The 22,604-nt window shown below is 43.3% G+C and overlaps 1 protein-coding gene and 1 long non-coding RNA gene across 2 annotated transcripts in view; one reads left to right on the top strand and one right to left on the bottom strand.

Annotated features, from left to right (window-relative positions):
- Positions 1–3,322, top strand: part of HTR1F (5-hydroxytryptamine receptor 1F) — a 101,567-nt gene extending 98,245 nt beyond the window's left edge. The window contains exon 3 of the mRNA XM_059465841.1: positions 2,115–3,322. Within this exon, the coding sequence (XP_059321824.1) occupies positions 2,153–3,256 (1,104 nt within the window). The 5' untranslated portion in view covers positions 2,115–2,152 and the 3' untranslated portion in view covers positions 3,257–3,322. The remainder of the gene's footprint in view (positions 1–2,114) is intronic.
- The window catches only part of LOC132069556 (uncharacterized), a 63,172-nt gene extending 45,804 nt beyond the window's left edge, over positions 1–17,368 (bottom strand). The window contains exon 1 of the long non-coding RNA XR_009417801.1: positions 17,295–17,368. This is a non-coding gene — a long non-coding RNA (uncharacterized LOC132069556). The remainder of the gene's footprint in view (positions 1–17,294) is intronic.
- Between the last annotated feature and the right edge of the window lie 5,236 nt (positions 17,369–22,604).

Genomic DNA, 22,604 nt, shown 5'->3' with positions numbered 1-22,604 from the left:
ATATTTACAAAACAATCTTTTTAGTTAATGACCACCCAGTAAAGCTGCACCAGTTAGAAATGGATCCCCACCTCACTCAACTGGAAAGCCACCAAATTTTGTGACTGGCAGCCCCAAGCAGCACAGCCCTCATGGCTCTGCCTCCACACACAGGGGCACAATCACTGCACAGAAATGTGCACATTTCTGCCACTGCGCTTCTCATAAAGAGCCTCCAAATCACAGCAGCACTAAGGAAACCACTTATTCCTACACACCACTCTTACAAATCTACCCATAGTGTCTTCCTTACTCCTCAGTCTCAAACTGAAGAATCTTTCAAAAATTATTAATCAGCTTTCATTAGCTCTAAATTGCTTTTTCCTTGCTTGCAATTAAGGACTAATATCCAAAGAGTTAGAAATTTATTAGGTGATTAACCGTAATGAGTGATTAACCATAGTATGATCAATTGCTGAATATCAACAGATATCTTTGTTTTTTTCCCAATAAACTTTTTTTCTGTATGTATTTGCACAAGCTTGAAAAGGAAGATTTATTTAGCAGAGATTGAGCATTCACCAGATAATAGCATATGTGTCTGTTCTTTCCCCAGAAGGCAGCTAGCTATCGACAAAAATATCTGCAAAACAGAAATTAGTGTGGATTCAGGAGGATTTAAGGTGACACTGACATGATGAAAGATCTGTTTTTACATGTGTAAAGTATATTTCAAGTTCAGAGAAAGGAACACAGAAAGCACACACATGTTGTGATCAGCTCATGTACAGGACAAGTACCTGCTAAGCATGTGCAAATATCACCACATAAAATATATTTCCTTTCCTTGTGCTTCCATTCAATTAAATGCTGGTCAATCAGTGCTAAAAACATTCCTAAGCAGTCAGTAGCATATTAAACTGCCTGAGTTAAAACATCAAACCAAGTAAATGAGTTGAGTCCAAGGTTATAAACAGGAAACAAGAATCTTTTTCAGCCACTCCAGCATAATATCAAAAAGCTTTAGTTATGTTAACGAAACGAAATTTCTGAAAGAAAAAATGTTCACTAATTTCACATATTTCCCTACTTGTGACATCCAATGTAACACAAGTGCAACTCACTCACTACATTCAAAAACCTGTGAAAGATAACCCCACTTAGGTGTTCATCAAGTAGATCTTACACAAGAAATTGCAGGTCAACACTCACTAGAGAAGGAAACCTGAGCTTTAGAGCAGAGCTTGTCACTCACAGTAAAAGCTGGAAACTCCAATTCAGCTGCACTCTGCAGGGTACTCAGAAACTCTTCTTGATAAGAACACATCCCCAGAACACAACCAGAACTTATTTCATCAGTATTTCCCTCCATTTTCCTTCCTGCAAAGCCATAGGAGGAGTTAGGCTATTTCCATAAAAAGAGTCATTAACAGAACAAGTAGCACCCAAGTTTTCTTCAGTTTTCTTTGGCAGAAACCACAGAACAGCAAAACTTGAGGAAAAGTAAAGATGTTCTCAGGACATCTAATATTTCACTTAGCCAATAAGTGAACCGTTCGAAGCTTTAAAATCTATTAAGATATTTCATTTTAGAGATGCATAAGAGGAAGATGTAAGACCCTTTGATCATACCATTTTTTTCTTCTCCTGTTTGTATGGTGTCACCCCAGGGCATATGGCAATGTTTCACATTTCTATTTTCTTTTCAAAGCTATGTCCCAGTTAAGAAAACCCATGGTTAGCTGATACATGAGGAATGAGTCACTTATTGATGGGGAAAATGAGTTTATATGGGGAAAATAAGCATTATGCCTGCTGCATTAATGTTTTCAACAGTCATTACATTGCTTAGTGGAGCAGACAGCATGAGCCTAAAAGAAGTATTAGTGCTTACTTTAGGATGAGGTTGTTCACATTAAACCAGTTTCAGGACTCCTCTACAAAGCATTCAGAATAAGTGCTTCTAGCTGGAATGGGAGTAAGTATTTTTAGCCACTCAAGGAACCAAGCTGGAGTTTGGAGTCAGAATAATTTGTAACGATAAGTCTGAATTTCTTGTAAGCTTAGGGCCCACAGTCTTTTAAGATGACAATAATCAAGGGTGCACCACATTAATGTTTTTACTTTTCCAACAGGTAACTGCTACGGGTAAAGACCATCTTTAAAAGGGAACATGGATTTAATAAACTCAACTGAACCAAACAGTACATCAGAAGAACCTTTCAAATGGGTGACATCCAAGATTCTCATTTCCATTACCCTGTCTGTGCTGGCTCTAATGACAACAGCCATCAATTCTCTCGTGATGACTGCAATAATTGTGACAAGAAAGCTCCACCACCCCGCCAACTATCTCATCTGCTCTCTTGCAGTGACTGACTTCCTTGTGGCAGTGCTGGTGATGCCCTTCAGCATTGTCTACATCGTGAAGGAGACCTGGATCATGGGCCAGGTGGTGTGTGACATTTGGCTGAGCGTGGATATCACGTGCTGCACTTGTTCCATCCTGCACCTCTCTGCCATTGCTTTGGACCGGTACCGAGCGATCACGGATGCCGTGGAATACGCCCGGAAAAGGACACCTAAGCACGCTGGCATCATGATAGCAGTTGTATGGATCATATCCATTTTTATCTCCATGCCACCTTTGTTTTGGAGGCACCAGACAACCAGCAGGGAGGACGAATGCATCATCAAACACGACCACATCGTTTTCACCATTTACTCAACGTTTGGCGCCTTCTACATCCCACTGGCCTTGATCCTGATCCTGTACTACAAGATCTACAAAGCAGCAAAGACATTTCACAGGAGAAGCGTCAGCCGGATTGTGAGGGAGGAGGGCGTGAACGGACAAGTCCTTTTGGACGCAGGTGAAAGAAGCACCAAATCAGCTTCAATGCCCAGCACAACAGAGAAGACCTCAGATCCCCTGGTGAGCTCTGATAAAATCAACATCACCCTACGAAGTCCCAGGTCTGAATCCAAGCACGAGAAGTCCTGGAAAAAACAGAGAATCTCCAGCACGAGAGAGCGAAAGGCAGCGACGACGCTGGGTTTGATCCTGGGGGCATTTGTGATCTGCTGGCTCCCATTTTTCGTAAAAGAAGTAGTTGTTAATACCTGTGACACATGTCACATCTCAGAGGACATGTCTAATTTCCTGGCATGGCTGGGATATATAAACTCCCTTATTAACCCTTTAATCTACACAATCTTTAATGAAGATTTCAAGAAAGCCTTCCAGAAGCTCGTACGGTGCGGGCAATACCTTTAAGAGCTTTTGTTCATATAAGGAGAACACATTCACTGTTTTTTAACCTGTATAAATTTATATAACTGAGATGGCATTTGTTGTATTTAAGGCAAAGCACCAGGACTCTGTATTTGCATTATAATTACTTGTTTTGTATAGGTAATATTGGGAGCATTAATTGCCCAAGTTTTAAAGAGATGGATCATCTGGGATTGGTTTTGCTCTAGAAAAAGAGGTAGCTCTGATCTAGCTGGGATTTGCACAGCTGCCTAGCTTGAAGCATAAGGTATTACCTTAAATATGAAGGAAATATGCACTTGAAGTAGACGAAGAAACAAAACTTTTTTAAAAGTAACCCTCAGTCATCAATGAAATGTTAAGTAAAACAACACACACATTTTAAACCCTACTGATATAAGATAGAAAATACACCATGGAATGACAACATGATTTTAACAGTCTGGCACAGGCCTGCAGCATAGAGCCAAGCCATTCTCAGCCAAGGGCAGTAGTTTTAAATATACCTACCATCATCCTAAGTCAGTGAGCTGCAGTCCTGCCTTGTGCCATAGGTGGACTTCCCTGTGTTACACAGCATCCCAGCAGCAGGCAAGGGGCTCTCATGGCTTACCAGTTTCATAGCAAGCCAGTGTTGGGAGCCCTCTGCTATTGCACACCCAGAGCTGATGTGAGCATAACCCCAAGGGAAACAGCCAAACATCTGGGGCACCTCCAGTGAGCTGGGTACATGGAGTGCCTGGTGCTCTGAGACACTGCTTGTGAGGGAAGGGGAAGGTTCATAAGGAGCAGCTGGTTCTCCTTGTGGAGATATTAGAAGGGAGAGAAGCAGGAGACAAGGAGACACTCCTTTCTCCATGTCCTCACACCTGGCCAGGCACAGAGCCTGTGACCTGCAGCACCAACCCAGCCACAGCTCATGCCAGGGCTGAGCACTGCTGACAGAGGGTGGCTCGGTAAGGTTTGAAGGACTGGGGCTGACAGCTCCAGCTCAGCATGTTCAGCCCTCCATCCTCAGAAACCTGATGCCCCTGAGCCTCTTCTCAACTGCCCCAAGCACCAGGGCTGTGCTGCCTTCCCAAGCAAGTGAGAAAGCACCACAGTGCTGGCAGCATGGGTCTCTGGAAAAGGCTGTGCAGCACCTTCTGCAGCAGGGGAAGAGGGAGTGACCTCAGTATGCACTGCACATCTGGGCAGGGAATCCTGTGGAACACTCACTAGAAGCTCACCTCTAAACCCCTCCTTCCTCCAGAGCATCCATCCATATCCCCATTCCCAGCAGTTAACAAGGCATTACAGGAACTCCAGCCCACCCAAAGTTACTTAGTCAAATATGACCTCTATGAACAAATCCCTTCCAAGGCCTGAAAGATGGCAGCTTGGCCAATCCTGACCAACATGCTCTAGATGCCAAGCTATGAAGCTGTTAGAGCCACACCAAAGCCCAGGTTTTGCACTTTTCAGGACAAACAGATTCAGGCTGTGTCACTAAGAGCCCAGATTCATATTCTTTGTCAGACATTCAGTGCTGCCTCACGGGAACAGAGACTTGAAACTCCTTACAGGGATCACAAACCAGACTGTCAGCAGCAGCAATCTCCTGCAAAGGTTCTCCAGTTTGGCACCTGGGCCACCAGCCTAGGGACACCACAAAGAAACTGAGAAATGACAGCACCATGGTCACCTTTAGTTGGGGAAAGGTGTCACTGGCCCTTGCAATTGTTCTTCCAAGAGACTTTCAGTGGTTTGTATTAGAGAAAAAAGTCACTGTCATTTGTCTCTCCCCCTCTCCTTCCTCTGTATTACAAACTCTGCAGTTTGTAATAATTTTAGTATTTTCCCTGCTGGCTACCAGCTGACACAACAGCTGTCAAAAGGGTTTCCTGCAAGATGACGAGGTTTGAAACTTGAGATATGAACTAATTTGATTCTGTCACTTACAACTTACTGTATTCTGCTTTCCCATCGAGATCCAAATGAACTGCTGTTCAGAATTAGCAGAAACAGTGCATTTGCTGTTGATTTTAACACAGCCAGGGATCTAATGGAAAGCTCCCTTGTCATGCCATGGAGCCCTAGCACAGCAGTGGCACAGCTAAATTTTGAAGATACTGGGATGCGACAGAGGGGAATTGGCTCACGCTCAGTGCAAGCCAGCATGCTTTATTACCATTGCAGTCAGAGCACAGCCTCTGCAGCCCCCATGACCTCAGCACTGGCTGCATTATGCTGAGAGAAAAAATTGCTCTCAGCATCAGCTGTGCTCTGCTGTCTCCAGAAAGAGCCATGAATTTTAGCTTTCCAAAAGGATTAGCAGATTAGCAGGAGGCAGCACAGAAAACCCTACAAAATTGTTCCCTCTTGAAGACCTCTGTTTCCCACATTTCCTGAGTCACAACCCTGGGTGTCTTGGGGGAATCCATTCCTCTCCCCCTGCCTCTCCCTTTATGGCTGCTGGAGTACAGACTATATTGTTTATCCTCTTACTAGGAAGATGTTTGACAATATCTTGTGAAATCAAATTGGAAGGAAAAATAGGGGCTGCTTTTCAGGAGAAAAGATACTTAAAATACTAATTTAAATAATAATGGGTGAAGCTGAAAGAAGGAACCATATGTAGATAAACAGAAAATATCTGTCATTTATGCACTGTTAACAGTATTATACTCTGAAACTAATTAAGCTGCTAAACATTTCTCAAGATGCAGGGTGGTTTCTTCTGTACTGTTCTCACTGAGCTGTATCTGCTCACCCTTCACCACAGCGGTGGGAGAGGCAACTACAAGAAATCTGATCAAACAAGTGGGAAGTCATTCCATTAAAAGCACTTGCGGCTTGTGGACCATCATTTCTTGGTGTCTGACTGCGACTCATCACTCGTTCCCTCACAGAACCCACTGTGCCAAACACTTCCCCACACAGCACCACACAGTATCATTTCATCCTTAGCATTTACCCATGCATGTGATGCATCCAGAAAAAATACAAGAATACAAGAATCCCTTTCAAAATGGATAGACATTAAGATGTCTGCAGGATGCTGCTTTCCCTCCCCGTGAAGCACACAGGCTTCCACTGGACCTTAGCACCAGGTTCAAGGAGCACAATATTAAGCACTGGAGCTACAATTTTTTTTTGCAAGTAGCTCTGTGCCCTGTGAGAGTTCAGTCTCAGCAAAGAGAAAAAAAAAGTGTCTGGTTTCCCACCTCCGCCAGAAGACTCTGTGTGTGTATTTCAGGGAAAGGGTTTAGATGTCCTCCTGAGTTTGCACAGAGCACCCTGGGTCCCTGTCACTGCTGCAGCTGCCCTCCCCATTGCTGTTTGCTGCCCACCCATCAGTTTAGATTTCTTCCAACACCCAGAGAACTGGATTTGGAGCACCTGACCCACTCCCACAGAGAATTGTTCCTGAAGCAGCAGTGAACACAACATCCAGCTCAGGTGGATGGTTTTTACAAACAACAAGCAGTCAGATAGACCTCGTTGTGCTGCGCTCATTTCTTTGCCTTTCCTCCCTGCCAGATGCTTTACTGGTGTCCTTTCCTCCTGAGGATGGCACACCCCTACGGAGAGCTTGGGCACTCAAAAATACATTTGTTTTAGTGATGCAGTCACACTTGTTAACACATGACTGTGCCACCCAGGAACACCCACCTCATCCAAATGCGCTTTTGGCAGCCGCTGCCTTCAGCTGGCGCCTGATTGTTCTCGGTGCTGGGGAGGTGCACGGAAACAGCTCCGTGCCAAATTATTTTCTCCAGCAGTTACAAACTCAGCACGTTATTTCTAGGCAAGTACACATTACTACTCGACCTCTGCACGTCACATTCCCCTCGCAGAAGAGAAACAGAAAAGCACTGCTGGAGCTGGTGCTGAAAACAAAAACAAAAAAGAACAAAAAGAACAAAAGAAGGGCTCTTTGTAACTCTGCACACCAAAGAGTAAATCCTGCAAGAATGAGAGGAAACCCTTGTAGCAGCCCTGTAAAGATTAGGAAGAATCCTAACACATGTCATTCCTACTACAGGGACAGTACTACGAATAGCAGAACTGCTAAAAATTACCAGCAAGACATTGATATCTCCTTCCCTGTGAAATCCTGAAATTAATTAAACCAATTTTTTTTTCAGATTTTTCATTGTCTACTGGAGAATCATGATCAAATTTCTTACTTCACTGCTCAACCAGGAAAGCTAAACTCTAAAAGAAACATCAATGGTTTTGTGATTTCATATTTCTAGCCATCATAAAGTAACTCCAAAAAATTAAATCTTTGATGATACTGATCTTGGCTAAGAGGAAAGATTACAGAGAACAGAACAAACAGAAGTCAGCAGCAAGGGCTGTGAACAGCCAAGGTTACCAGCCAAATTCAAAACAGACTTTCTGGTGTCAAATCTCCCACACATAATGAACACCAGCAACTCAAAGCAACTTTATATCCTCACTTTCTATCCTAACTTACCAAAGTATGAGTTTCGTAAATTTCAGTTGTTTACTTCACATTCAAGTAAGCTACTTCTTAAGCAAGAACTCTGCAACTCAGGAAAATTTCAGAAGGGAGTATTTTCAGGCAAGGAAAAAGTACTGTGTTTCATTTTCATTAGTCAAAGTACATCAGTACAGTTAAGAACTTCAAATCCTGGTTGAGGCTGTGTAAAGTCAAAGATGCTGCTTATCCAATGCTATTGCTCTTATAACCCATTAATAGCTCAAACCAATTGTATCTACTCTTGTGTATAATATATTATATATAATATAGGTCTAATATTATTTTAAATATTCTGAAGTTCTGAAGGTATTCATTGCTATGCACCAGATGGGCAGCACTAATAAAAATTAGCCTCTCTTTCCACTTTAAAGCAAGATACCTCCTGCACATGGATGATGTTTTCCCCTCAGTAAATTAAGACTTTTCCCTTCTTCCTGCACACCCATTTATCTGAAATCCAGAGCTGTATTTTATGGTTTGGGTTTAAAGATGAAAAACATGTTTAACACCACAAAAAGCGCTAACTGCTAAGGTAATGCTAGAAGAGGGATTAATCTTCTCACTTTCAGTTTAGATCATGACTGGTGGTAGACATTTAATGCAATAGCTGGTTCTGTGCTCTGGCAGCACTCCAAGATGCAAAAGCTGTGGTTAATTTGTATGACAGCAAGCGTCTGCTAAGCAGCTCGCTCTTGGCTAAGCCTGGTTTCCTATCTTTCACAGCACAAAGCTGCATGAAGCAGTCCACAGCCACAAAATGAGGAACCAGCCAGTTTGCACTCCAGATGTTTCTAGTCTGGCAGTCACTGGAAGATAGTTGCCCCACAAACACACACCACTAACCAATAGCAGCAAAGCTGTGCCTGCATCCACAAGAAAAAAAAAAAAAATCTTTCACATTCATCTACTACTCTGGAGGCAGGCTGAACTGACTCATGGCCAGGTGGGCTCAACACAGAGCAGCACTGCTCCCAGCCAGACACAAAAAGAGATCCCTTCAAGGAGAGCAAAACAGTGCTGAATTACCTCAACAGCTCTGGTCAATGCAGGGCCTGCATCTTCTGTCATCAAAAAGTTCACCTCTGAAGCTTGAGGTGATCCATCAGCTTAGATATATGCAAAAATACCGGAATTTAATATAAGAAAAATTCAAGCTACATATTTTCAGGTTGGGGATTTGTCTTCCAAATCTACTTAAACAGCCAGTAAACTGTGGCCATTTTGAACCCAAAACAGTTTTACAAGCAAATTATACCCATAACAACTAAGTAGGACTTTATCTTTCATACACATAAATATATGTTACTATTGGACTGTTTCAAACCTCATGTATAGATGGTCTCCCGCATTTTGACAAATATTCTTTCATCTGGTTTTCAAAGTATAGAAGGAATACTAATTAATTATCTCAGGTAGGTCTTTATATAATTTTTATAGTCAGAAAACTAAAAGCTAAGGAAAGGAGGCAGCCAGCACCTCATCCTGAGGTTCTGGGGTGGAGGGGAGGTGAAAGGAGGTGAAGGGAGAGCAGGAAGACCTTTCTTAACTTCACAAGGAATCACATGCTGCTGTCAGAGGGATGAAAATGAGACCTGTGGAGCAAGGCAAATCAGGAAAGGAGAAGGAGGAGGAGAACAGGGAGAGAGAAAGACTGAGCAGTTTTCTCCTTATAGGGCTTGGCAGCCTTGAAGCAAACTTGCTTGAACTCATCACAGCTCAGATCCAGCGAACAGAAGTGCCAGTTCACTTGGGAGCTGCCTGGCACCTCCCGGAGCTGAGAGAGGGAGAGGAGGTGGTTTTGCCACCTCCATCCCACGCAGGGTCAGTGCAGCACTGCACAGCCCAGCACACGTGATCCTGCTCCAAAACTGCTGTGACAACTCTGGTCAGCACCAGCCGTGCTCAGCCAGTGAGGCTGAGAAAGTACTGAGATCTTGAGAGGTACAAACAGGAGAGAAAAAAAAATTAGCAGTAAGAAAGAATATCTTAAAATCTTATCTATATTCCAATACCCTCCCGCCTTCTCAAAAGCCACCTCAAGCACCTGGAGAGCTGAATGGAGACTTTGTCCTTTGCTTTAGATGTGGCAAGGATAGATGCTCAGCTTGCTTTATATTTCAGAAGTACAACTTACACTGTCAAACCACTACCACGTTTCCTATTCTGCTTACTTAAATACCCCAGTGTATGCCAATCCTCCCCAGCCCGGCCCTCGCCTGTGTCTCCAGTTCACTGAACATGGTGTTAAAGCACTCCATAACAATTTACTCCTGCACACCTCTCTTTCACTTGATTGGAGAAGAATAACAAAAAGCAACTGAAACACCCTCCAAGCTCTAAACCTGCAAATAGGGCATAAAATAGAAATAGAAGGAAGCAGCCTGGATTTAAGAGAAAATAAATCAAGTGACTCTCCTCTGAACCACCTTTTCTATTCACCCCACTCCACACTCTCTTCTCACCTACAACACACTGCACACTGGGAGGGAAGGGGAAAAGTTATTCCAGTAGCAGGTTTGACTTATTTTGTGTAGCTGGGGTAAAGAGCTCTCGTTTAAAGACCCTTCAGGGGAACGAGCAGGCTGTGAACCTGCTTTGCCTTCTCTCATCCTCAGCTGAAAAAAAAAAAAAAAAAAAAAAAAAAAACCAAAAAAAAAAACCCAAAGAGGAACGGGGGGTTATTGGCTCAGGTGCAGGCAGGGAAACAGCACAGACGGAAGAAGGAGGAAGGAGAGGTTCCCACTGAGGGCTGGGTTCTCACGGGACAGAGCAGATTTGCCTCAGCCCACGGACACTTAATGAGACGGTAACCCCAGCTCTCCTCCGCGGGCAAGAAACCAGGAGTTCCCAGCCAGGGGTGGGAACAGGAGGCGATTTGGGGCTGTTCTCGCCGTGCCAGGCCCCGGAGCGGCTGGAGGCTCGCTGCAGGGCCGGGGATGCGCCGGGCCGCGGAGCCTTTTCCCGGGCGGGCGGGTCCCTCTAGCGGCACCTGAGCCCGGCAGCGGCCCCGGCAGAGCTCCCGGTCTCTGCCCCCGGGTCACAGCCCCGACTCCCGGTCCGGGCCCGCGGGTCACAGCCCCGGCTGCCGTCCAACACACCCTCCCGGCCAGGCTGGGCTCGGCTGGCAGCCCAGCCCCGCTCCCGAGTGCCCAGCGTGGCACCCCGGCCGCCCGGTCACAGGCAGCCCTGCCCGTGGAACAAACGTGCCGATAAAAGTGGGGAAACCATCAGCATGGGGTTTCTCCTTTACCAGCAAGAATTTCAGAACCCCCATGTCTACCTGCACCCCTGTTCAGTAGGTTTATCAGAGAATCATACAATACCCTGAGTTGCAAAGGAACCACGAGGATCATCGAGTCCAACCATTGCGTCCCTGGCCTCACACACTCCAACAATCCCATCATGTGCCCAACAGCTTTACCCAAGCACTTCTTGAACTCTGGCAGGCTTGGATCTGAGACCAGTTCCCTGTAGAGCCTGTTCCAGTGCACAGCCATCATCTGGATGAGGAACCTTTCCCTGATATCCAGGCCATTTTCTCCTCCTCACACAGCTCCATGCTGTTCCCTCAGGGCTGGACGCCAGAGAGGGGAGAGCTGCGTGAGCCACTCTGCTTCCCCTCATGAGGGTGTTGAAGACGGCAACAAGGTCTCCCCTCAGCCTCCTCCAGGCTGAACAGACCAAGAGATCCCAACCATTCCTCATAAGGCTTCCCCTCCAGTCCCTTCACCATCCTCATGGCTCTCCTTTGGACATTCTCCAATGGCTTCATGCCTTTTTGATATCATGGCACACAAAAATGCCCTCAGGGCCCGAGGTAAGGCCGCACCAGTGCGGAGCAGAGGGGAACAATCACCTCCCTCAACCGGCCAGTGCTGCTGTGCCTGATGCACATTTACAGACTTGGTGCACCACACACACAAAAGGAAGAAAAATTTCAGTGAAAGGTTGATTTGCCTAAGGAATCATCATTGGGAAAATAACCTGGGACGAGCCACTGAGCACAGAGCAGGCTGAAGGCTGGGTTGGTGAACAAGGGAGCTGCAATAGAGCTTTCCTCTAGGTTAAAACTCCTGTAGCACGAGGCTCCTGGGACAACCAGGTGCCAGAGGCAATGGAGGTTTCCCAGAAAGAGAACATGACCTTTGCTCCCTCTCATGGCTGCTTCAAGACTGAGGTAGTGAGTAAGTAACATTTTGTGAGCTGAATGGGACTCCAGAGCATTCCAATTAAAGTTGGCAAGTCTGGGGAGTTCAGCAGTGTGTGCACGACCTCCCAAGCAAAGTTCAGAAAATACTGTCATTTGAAATGGTGTGCAGAAACACCTATGCAGTCAAAAAATGTACATAGGGGAGAAAAAATACAAATCACTAGAGGTCAGGGGAACTGATAAAACAGTAATAAAGGCTTCAGTGACAGGTAGAAGCTTCTAAGGCAGTTTCTACATACACTGGTTCTTTCTGATGTGTTATTTGGTTTATTTCAGGATTTAATTCTAAGTACTCATGAGCAATAGCAAGTACTACAGGAATAGCCACTTAGCTCTCCATTTGATTTGTTTGTGTTACTGGACTAGAGGTTTTGTTCACAGTTGCTCTTGACCACTTTTTGATATTGCACAGTACTGTGCAAAGTGACCAAAACTTCCTCATTTCCAGAATCTGTAGCCCCTCTCATACTGCACAAGGACAAAGCAAAGCACGTGGCAGTGGGGAGTTATGTTCTGGAATCATGAAATTGTCAATGACTGGAATTTCATTCTAGGAAATGAAAACCATGCTGGAGTATGAATACCTGAAGTCTTAATGTCTTCATACATGTTCTGTGAAATTCTACCAACAGCATGTCTGAATTTGGTGGAATACTGGGCAGTAGTCTACTCTGGGTACTGAGGAGAAGAGCTTTAAAGTCTCAGCTGAGACTAGAACATGTACACAAAGAAACACATACAGACCACACAAATCTTTGTACATGAACACAGAGCTGAAGTGCCACAAACAATCCTTTTCAGAGTTAGAAATCACCAAACATGATGGCAGATTTTTTCTGAGCAAGAGAACACCTGAGGAACTATCCTAGAAAGGGCTCTTTCCAATTCCCCCGGCATTTTTCATGTTAAGAAATTCTCTCTCATGCATTGCCTAGCCATTGATTTATACCCAAGTGCTTCAGCTGGTTCTTGTCAGCTGTCCAATTCTATTCCTGTTGCTCGAAAAGTAAATCTAGAATTGTTTATGCAATTCACATGCAGTTTGAATTTGCTTTTTCTTCTTTTTTTAAATATAGGCAGCACAAAAGCCACAGAAATACTTGAGCTGCTTTGCAAAGCTAAGAAAGAAAAATTATGACAGATTTTTTGACTCCTGTGCTTCTGTCAACATATCTTTTTTTTCTGCCCTATATCCTTTCTTCACTGTCATACAGACACAAAACAAAGAAATAAACAAAACAAAACAAACAAAGAAAGCCACACAAACAACTTTGCCAGACCTGGAAATTGCTTTCCAAGTTTTGTTGGATTCTAAGGGGGAGAGGAAAATAAAATCAAACCAAGGATTAAAAAAAAAAATCGATCCAAATCTTTCATCACAACCATGAGGCCAGTTACAGTTACACATGCTGCATTTCCAAGGGAATACACAGTGGCAGTATGATCCCATCTCATTCCCTTCTGCTGTGGAATATATTACTAATATTGGTGGTAATTACAGATATTCAGACAACCTCAAGGCAAGCTAGTTTTAAATAGCAGAGAATTGACATTTTCAGGTTGTTTGGAGAGGTGTACAAACAACAACCCTGCATTCAGCACCATCACGATGCAGTGCAAACCACATCCTCCCACTCAATTGCCCAAAAATGTGTGGGTAGGATCTCTTGCCAGATAGTGCTCTTTAAAATAGTCAACATTTGTTTGATGCAAAAATATCACAGAGACTCTTTTCTACCTGCAGTAGCTCACCATTTAATAAGTAAGTGTGGAGTAAACTCCTTCCCTTATTCCCCTGCCTCAATTTATTTCTTTCTGTCATTACACAACATCCAGACAAATGTTCTGGCATGGGAGATCTCCTTGCTCAAATGCATCTCCTGGAGTTTCATTACTGTAGCAGGGAAGTTCAAACATTGTCACCAACACCTCAGGAGATCACAGATGAGTGAGTGATCATCTCTGCATCACACAAGGCACCTGTCAAAGGCCCCAAGGTAAAATGAAGCAAGCTGATCTGAAACAAATAAGGATAAAGAATAAGAGTAAGAGCTTCCCCAGGCCCTGGTAAGAAAAAGGAAGATTGATGGTGAGCCAGGGTGCTGAGTGTGGCTTGGAGCACAACCAGAATGAGTGAAATCCATAATCCAGCCCCCAGGGAGAGCACCCTCCCCAGAGGTCTCTTGGTGTTCTGCTGAGCTGGTGTCCCAGCAGCAGCTGCACAAGGACAGTGTGGGACATGCTGGCTCACAGGTCCCCAGGGCTGGGGTCACTGCAGTCAAGGAAAGGCCAGCCCAAACACACAGCCAAGGAAGATGACAGGCCTGTGTCCCTTTAGTCCTTCCACTGAAATACAACCACTGCTAGCTAGACAGTCTGCTGTCATTAAGGTATGGTCACTCCTGATCCTTTTGAGGGCCTTTTTCATACAAGGAAGTCCCTGCTGACTAATTAGTCCAGCTTGCCCCTTGCTTTGCATCAGCTGTGGAAGCAATGCTGACCATGAATATGCTCCAGATAACTCTGGCCTTTGCTGCCAGAATGGAATGGGGAGTATCACTGCCCTCAGCTGTTGTTATCTTGTTGTACTTTATATTTCTAGAGTCTCATACTATTGTTATTATATTCTTAAAGTCCATACCTTCTAGATGGTTTTCTACCATGCAGTTCTTCTCTGCAGCACAGTTCCTCATGGCTTCACAGGGGCCCCTCCAGGGCCCTCAGCCCACCCCTTTTATCCCAGTTACCTTTACGAGCCACAGCTGCTGCCCAGCTAAGGACTTGGCAGCTGTGGCTCATTTAGAATAGCTGGGACCCACTTATCCAATACATAGGACTCTCACTACACTCAGCAATGCATTTTCTGATCTGACTATCTATACATACAAAGGGCACCTTAGTAACCCAAAATATAAGTACAAAATAATTCTCTTTTACTGCAGCAGAAGACTTACACGTTACCATTTCCTCCCTGGTCTTTAGAGGTGTATTTCTAGTTCCCTCTTTCACACATCCCCCACACTGCGGTCATTTCCTTGCTCTGACCCCATCACCATGACCTCCAACTGCTTCAGTACAACCCACTTCTTCACAGGTAGCCCACTGCTCAGAGAGGCTTCACAGAACACAGGGCAGCCAGAGTCTGATACATAGCCTCTACGTGCAGAGTTACTGCCCACAAATTCATGGGTTTTTCCATTTGCACATTTCCAATTGTGTCAAAAGAGCAAAGTCAAGCACCTGGGCTTTTTTTCAAGTGCAGAAATACAGAAATTACCTTGTCCCAAAAAAGCTAAAGAGTGCTCCCCAAGCAAATGGAGATTAAAAAAAGTGGCAATAAACCAGACATTCATCTGAATGACAGCACTATCAGCCAGCAGTTTGTCCTGTCAGGTGGCTGTTTTGTCTAATATTGCAGGGAAATTCCTTCCTTCCAGGCTGCTTCTGCCTGAAGTTCATCAAATCCAAAGGTATCAGCCAGCACCATTTGTGGACAGTCTTGATAGTTATGGGAGATCAATGTGATGTCTCATTTCCTTGCTGATCTACTCATCTCCCTTTCAAAGTTGTTAATAAACCCAAGCTGTAGCCATCTAGGCACAAAACTCAAGTAGGACGAGAGGAATGCATTAAGTACCTTATTTTCTATTTTAATAACAACATCAACAAAAAAAAAAACCCACCAAAAACCTGAAAAATAAAAAGCCATTTGATTCTACACTTCCATTTCACAGACGGATGTGTTTTCTACAGTCTTGTTCAACATCAGAGATTAACAGTTGCAAAGATATTTGAAAAAGTGAGACCAAGGTTTGAGTTGGCAACAGAGGCTGGATCTCTAACCCAATACTGTGTAGATGTTATTGGTGTCCTCACTTCCCGTCTTCACAGAGGGCACAACAAATTGATAGAGATATTAAACAATCCAACCTTAAGTCAGAAGCCTCCGAGTGGCTTTGGTTTTTTTCCCTCTCTTGTGTTTAGCACAATCCCCTTGCTTTACTGTCTGAGCTCTTCATTGTCTTTTATAGTAATTAAAAGAATGCATCTCCAGCAGAAACAAGAAAGTTTTCTTTGTTCTGTGTCCTCAGTTAGAGATAAAAAAATCGTACCAGAGAGACAGACAGAGAAGGAGAAACTATTGCCCAAGATCACAGAAGAAAACAGCTACAAGAACTAAACCAAATTCTCCTCACCTACTATGACATGATTTGATTCTCTCCTTAGACTTCATTAAGTCATTTTTAAGTCTGTAAAATGTTAAAGGAAACAAGCAAGGGACCTTCTTTGACATAACAGTGCAGGGTCTAGAGTAGAGATTTAATTAAACAATATAGAAATTTATTGTTTTTGGCTAGTCTCCTTACTGTTAACCTTTATTGTTTAAAGTCATAGCCGGGGCTTCAGAAAATAGTACAACTGAGATTTGTTTAATTTGCCATTAACAGCTGTGGTATCAGATCCTCTGGGTTTTCAATCATTTTAAAATCCAGAAACGCAGAGTAGCCAAACACTGAAACTGGAACTCAAGCAAGTGGGATTTTAAAGTAAAACAAAGCAAAAACCATCAGAGACACTGTGAGTAATCAGTGAAAACAAGGCCATAGTCAGCTTGTGTTTTCAGAGATAGTGGAAAGTGAAAAGTTATTTCACATGAGGAAATTTTATATAAAACCAGTAGGAAAAATGTTAAGCAAGTTTCTGTGCAAGGCCACAATCAAATTTTCACTCTGTCTATTCAACACCACACTAAGATGGCTCCTCAGGCTTCCACATGGCACCCTGAGGAAGGCTGTGATCTTACAAACATCAAGCAGATATCAAGCTCTTACCATATCCAGCAATTTGCTGATCCAGATACAGCCACTATAGGATTTGAGGAGGGGCATATCCTCCTTAGGCAGGTGGTGATTTTTGGTGTGTCTATTTATCCCCAAAGAATGGACACAAAAAACATATGGGAATCATGCTGAATGTGTACCTTGCATCAACACAGATTCATTTCCATCTCTGCCCAAACAGCTGCTGCATCCTCTGATGTGAATCCATGACACATCAAATTAGTGATGAGACTGATAATTAAAATTTCCTAACACTTTGCAGTGAAAGACTTCATTTGTACCCCTTCTCAAGGCGTTTCACTGCTCAGACTGACCCCCTTCTGCCTCAAACAGGTGCCTCATACCACAGGAGTGTCTGGGCTAACACAGAGCCCTGGCCTAGCCCATCTTGCCAGGTACCAAAAGCAAACTTGGACCAAAATGCTCTGCTCATTACAGAAAAAACTCCAAATATTTCTCTGCAGCAGCCCTTACCCCAAACACCCTTTTCCTACTTACAGAACACTGGCTGTCCATGACTCCAAACACCAGCTCTACAAGATCCTCTGGCTCTCCCAAAGTAAAGAGGTGCAGAGAGAGCTTTAGGGCTCAGAGCTGCTCTCACCACAGCTTTTATTGCCCAAAACCTAGCAAGATCCCCCCTTAGCAATTAAAGGTATTTTGCAAGACCAGCTGTGCAATTGCACAGGTGTTACCAATTCCCTGAGATTCTTGATCCTTAGGACAGGCCCTTTTGCAGGGCAATCATCTTTCCCCGTCCTTTCATTGTTTTCCCATGTTCCTAATGTCCAATTTAATTGAATTTTCCCTTATTTCCAGAGCTGGCTGGGCTGATATTTCCTTTGGTTTAGAAGAGAAGTCTCCAACACCACTATATCTTTAACATAAAGAAATTCCCAGTTTCATTTAAAATGAAATCTTGAGCTTTTTGGTCTGTTCTTCACCATTTAGTTCCCCCTAGTTATGCGTGATTTTCCCTTTTTAAACTAGGATCGCATACCATGTTACAGGTCACATCAGCTAAATCAACCTCACTTGCTCACTAAAGGTTTTTCTACATCTCCTCTAAGTTATTAATATTTAGTCTCAGAAACAAAATTTTAAGTCGTATCAGTCCCTGGTTCATTGACTGTGGAGTTAAACAGATCTTCTTTTGTCACTCCCATGGTGTAAGATTGCTAATGGTTTTCAGTCTGGATGACTAAGAAAATTTCCTGTGACACAAATCTCTGGAGTATTTCACTCTCTAAAAGCATTCAGTAATTCTTTATTTGCATCCAAATTCAACTCCCCAGTCTATCCCAGGAGGGCTTCCTTTGACATCTTTTCCTGGAATAATTCTGATGGAAACTAATCTGTGTTATCCACATTAGCTTTTTTTTTCTTAACATCTTTAAAGTATGTTTCTACTCCTCCAATACCTTTAAAATCATTATTCTATCATTTCTCTACAGCCCATTTCCAACATGATAGCTCCTGTCATGTAATAATCACTGCTGCTCTTCCACCTCAATGTAATTGTTGTAGTTGATGAGGATATTCAGTTTCCTGCTCTAACAACACCTGCAATAAACAATGGTTTGGTGTGAACATCACTTCTGTTATCTCCTGACCATACTTTCTAGGCATATAAAAGTAAATACTTTGATATTGACCACTTAACTACAGTTGGCAGCAGTTTTACTCCCTTTTCCCCTTCTCCTTGTATTATAAAAATAGCTCTAAGGACTTCACTACTTTTCCAAACAATTTTATTCATTTCTTTATGTAGATTTCTTTTCACAAGCCTTGTTAAGTGTGATCCCAGGAAGCTGTGTCTTCAGCATTATCCACCCTCCCATGGGGGATGCCCCTTTGCATGGCTTTTCCTTCTAACCACACTCCTTGCACTGACTGCAGTGATCTGAAGGAACTTTTCTGTCCTTCCTTTCAAAGTATTTTACCAAATTTCACCTAAACCAAGTCTTTGTTGAATATCACTTTCACACAGTTTTGGGGGTTTTTCCTTTGGGCATTGATAGTTCTTTTAAAAGGGAAAAATCCACTGTTGATTCTTCCTATGACCTTCAGAATCTTTTTCAGCCTCAGCAACCTGTCCTAGTCCTTCCTTAGGGATGAAGTTCAGGAGTCTCCCATTCACCAGTGAAAACCTGACCAATTTTTCCTTAGCCAGGGTTGTTTACACTCCTGGATGTGCCCTTTGGGGACAGGTGGAAATCTTTGAGGTCTTCTCCCTACTATCCTTCTTCCTGACTCTTGCCTCTCTTTTGGAGTGAGGTGCTTTGCTCCTCTTCTTTGCCACTACTGTTTCTTTTGCTACTTATTGATTGTTTTCTTCAGCTTCACCGCAGTAATGCCTCCTCCTCTCAGCATTTAACTACCAAGAAGTGGGTTTGAATCAGCAGCAGAAATATTCTTTCCCAGAACATAATTAAATTCGTGGAACTCATTGTTGGATCTTATATTATAAATTAAAAACATAAAAAAGGTTAAAAGACATTGAAATAATTATGGTGGGCAGGTTTACCAGTGGCTGTAAAGAGATGATTCAAACACAACCTCCATCTCACAAAGTCCTAAACCCTTGACTGCAAGAAGCTGAGCAAGGTTTTCAAAGGGTCAGATAGCCATGGTTTCCTATGGTCTTTTCTCTTCTGGCCATTCTGGACCATGCTATAAAATATTTCACAAAGTTAAAACAGTCTCAAGCCATTCTCAGAATGTTCCTCTGAGCTGCTGACAAAGAGATGTGTTTCACAATGTCTGGGCTTGTTTCACAGCCAGCTCCTCATTCAAGTCATAGAATCATGGAATGGTTTGGGTTGGAAGGGGACCCCAAGGTTCCTCTGGTTCCAGCCCCCCCTGCCATGGGCAGGGCATAAGACACCACAGAGGCATTCAGGTACCAATTCAGCCCCAATTCCATCAAACTCTGCCAGGCTGAGCTCTCCAGTGATGGCACTAAAACTGGAAGGGCAGAAGAATTACCTGCCCATCAGGTGGCGTCTGTATCTAAAATGTTTGCTGAGGGTGAACTCCAGATATGGGACTGCCTTTGACATTACATCTGGTAGGTGTATGCCAAGAATTTGGCTTTTTACATTTTTGTCACATACATACCCTCCTTTTTTTTTTTTTACAGATATGCTAATTCTCCATTGGCAGTTAAGCACAATGACCTTTCAAATGCAAGCTGTTGTGCAAAAACAGTAGAAATTCTATGCCAGCTTACATATATATATATTTTTCTATATATGTAACTACTGAACAAGGGAAATGGGACTAATGCATTTGCAAATCACTGTGCAGATTGATCTTAAATCATTCTTTGTGGCATTTCAGCATTTGTGAAGAAAACATGAGGCTTAGCCAGCAATAATGCCTGCATGAAACCATGTCTGCTATGTTTTCTTGCCAAGCAATCCAGTTTTAGCAGGTGAAGAATCAGTCCCCAGTGCTTTTTGCTAGACTGAGAATCAGAGGAGCACACTCAATAGTTGGCCTCATCTTTTCCACACACATCCTTTGTGTGATCAAAAAAGATCTTCAAGACATGAGCACTGCAAATTGGTATTTTTCAGTGCCTTCTTGGAGCTGATGCTGAGGTTATTTCTCGCATACAAAACAGATTAAAAAGAAAAATCGCACTGCGGGAAGGGCTTGTTGAAGAAAAGCTAAGTTTATCTCATCAGCTGCGTAGCTCAGCAGGAGTGATTTGACAGAGCACAGCACGAGCTGGGGGATTTCATTTTGGGCTGGCTCTGGTCTGATCCTGTGAGCTGAACACCCGTGAGCAGCTGGGGAGCTTTAGGTGAAGCTCAGGGGTGCTGCAGGAAAGATGCAGCGTTTGCTGTGTGCTGCAAGGCTGCTGGACAATGCCAAACCCGCACCGTGAGCACGGGAGCTTCTTTTCAAAAGCACATTCCTGAGCCAGGCTAACACCGTGTGAGTGCATCTGCCAGCAGATGACTGCAGAGAACAACAGCTACAGGAGAGTCCCAAGGACAGAACGTGATCCAGCCTCTCCATGCCAGAGCTCAAATCTCTTTTTGCTCATTTGACAGGCCCCATTTGAAATGTGTTTTTCTAAGGATGTGCTATAGAGGGATGATGACAGCTGCAAGCTGAGAGCTAAAGAATATTTTGTGTTTAGCCAAACATTTCCTCTGTGCCTTAGCATCTTCTATGTGTTTCTTCTTCTCTCCTTTATAGCCTACCCCAAGCTGTCTCCTACACCAAAATTAGGTGGAATTAATATATTCAGTTCAAAACTGCTGCAGCTGGTCAGATGTGGGCTCTACTGACCAACATTTTTTTCTGCCTTACACCAGACTGATACAAGACAAGAGAAAGGCTTAAAATACTCACAGGAGAGGAAAAAAAAAATTCCATTAGTCTGAGATGCACTTTACAGTCACTGTCAAGATGGCATTTCCATTTGTGTATCAGAAATTCAGATTCTTTCTAAAAGAGGGAAATGATATGCAAACAATATTCTAATAGAAGACAAAGACTGGGATTTTGAGTGCACAGAAGAAAGATTTATTTCAGGTTATGGTTTCCACAGCAACTTTTCATTTTATCCCTCATGTGTCTATCTGTCTTATAAGGTCTTTCACAATATTTATATATAATGAGATGTTCTGTTGATGGGAAATTATTAAGAAATTAATTTCTCAGGGAAAAAAAACCCGTAACTTTTCCTGTGTATATTCACAGCTTCACACACACACAGAGCACTGTAACTATGAATCAAGATGTTCACATATAGGTGTACATTTTTATTTCTGCTATCTATAGCAGCATGAAATTGGCAGCCACTGTTGATTACACAAGAATGACAATGATGAAGGGTGTGATACTAAGTGTAGCTGGTAGATGTTCAGACCCGGAGGCAGGCAGTGCTCCTGAAGGTATCAAAGCTTTGCAGGCACTAAGTTGCCTGATTAAGGAGGCAGCCCTAACTGGTGGTGTTGGATTCCAATCTTCCTGATTTGAATATTTCAAGCAAGTTGCATAAAAAGACGAGCAGCCAGACCAGAGCTTTTCAGTAGCTGGCTGGCTGGTCTGTTTATTCCACACAACACTCCTCTCATGCAAGATGGAGTGAATTACAAGACATTCATGTACTAAGCACGTTGTTCTGCAGCATGTGGCCACATGTTTTGCACAGAAGAGGGGGTTGCACTCTTCAGAGATCATAAATCTAGCACAGAAATTATTTCAGGGGGGCTGTCCATGTCTTCTTTTTCAGATGCACACATGGAAATCTAAAATATAAGCACAGCTAGATACGAGCATTATGATATGACAATATAAACACTGTTGGACTGTGGCAGAAGTGAGACAAAAATCAATCCCAAAAGCACTTAGCCCTGTTTGCTCAGCAGTACTTATTGACAGCTGAGAGAATAGAATGAGTGGAAATGAAATTTTCAGAGCTCAGTACACAGTGATGAGATTAAAGTCAGAAGATCTAGAGAGGGACCATGGGCATAAAAATGCCTTAATAATGTAGAATGTGATGTTTACAGCATCCTCTTTCCTATTATAGCTCTGTTGGTGACTAAGCCTTGCCTGGTGCACTGACCTTGGCTGGCTGCCACCTGACAGAGCCCAGCCAGACACTCTCTCACTCCCCCTCCTCAGCACAACAGGGGGAGAAAATATGATGGAAAAGTTCATGGGTTGAGATAAGAACAGGGAGGTCACTGGTTAGTGTCATGGGCAAAGCAGACTTGACTTGGGGAAATTAGTTTCTTTTATTAGCAATTAACAACAGAGTAGGATAATGACAAATAAACAAAA

Source organism: Ammospiza nelsoni, chromosome 2 (assembly GCF_027579445.1).
Source record: "Ammospiza nelsoni isolate bAmmNel1 chromosome 2, bAmmNel1.pri, whole genome shotgun sequence".
Classification (NCBI taxonomy): domain Eukaryota; kingdom Metazoa; phylum Chordata; class Aves; order Passeriformes; family Passerellidae; genus Ammospiza; species Ammospiza nelsoni.
Note: the sequence above shows the minus strand (reverse complement) of the source record. Positions and strands in the feature narration are given on the sequence as shown.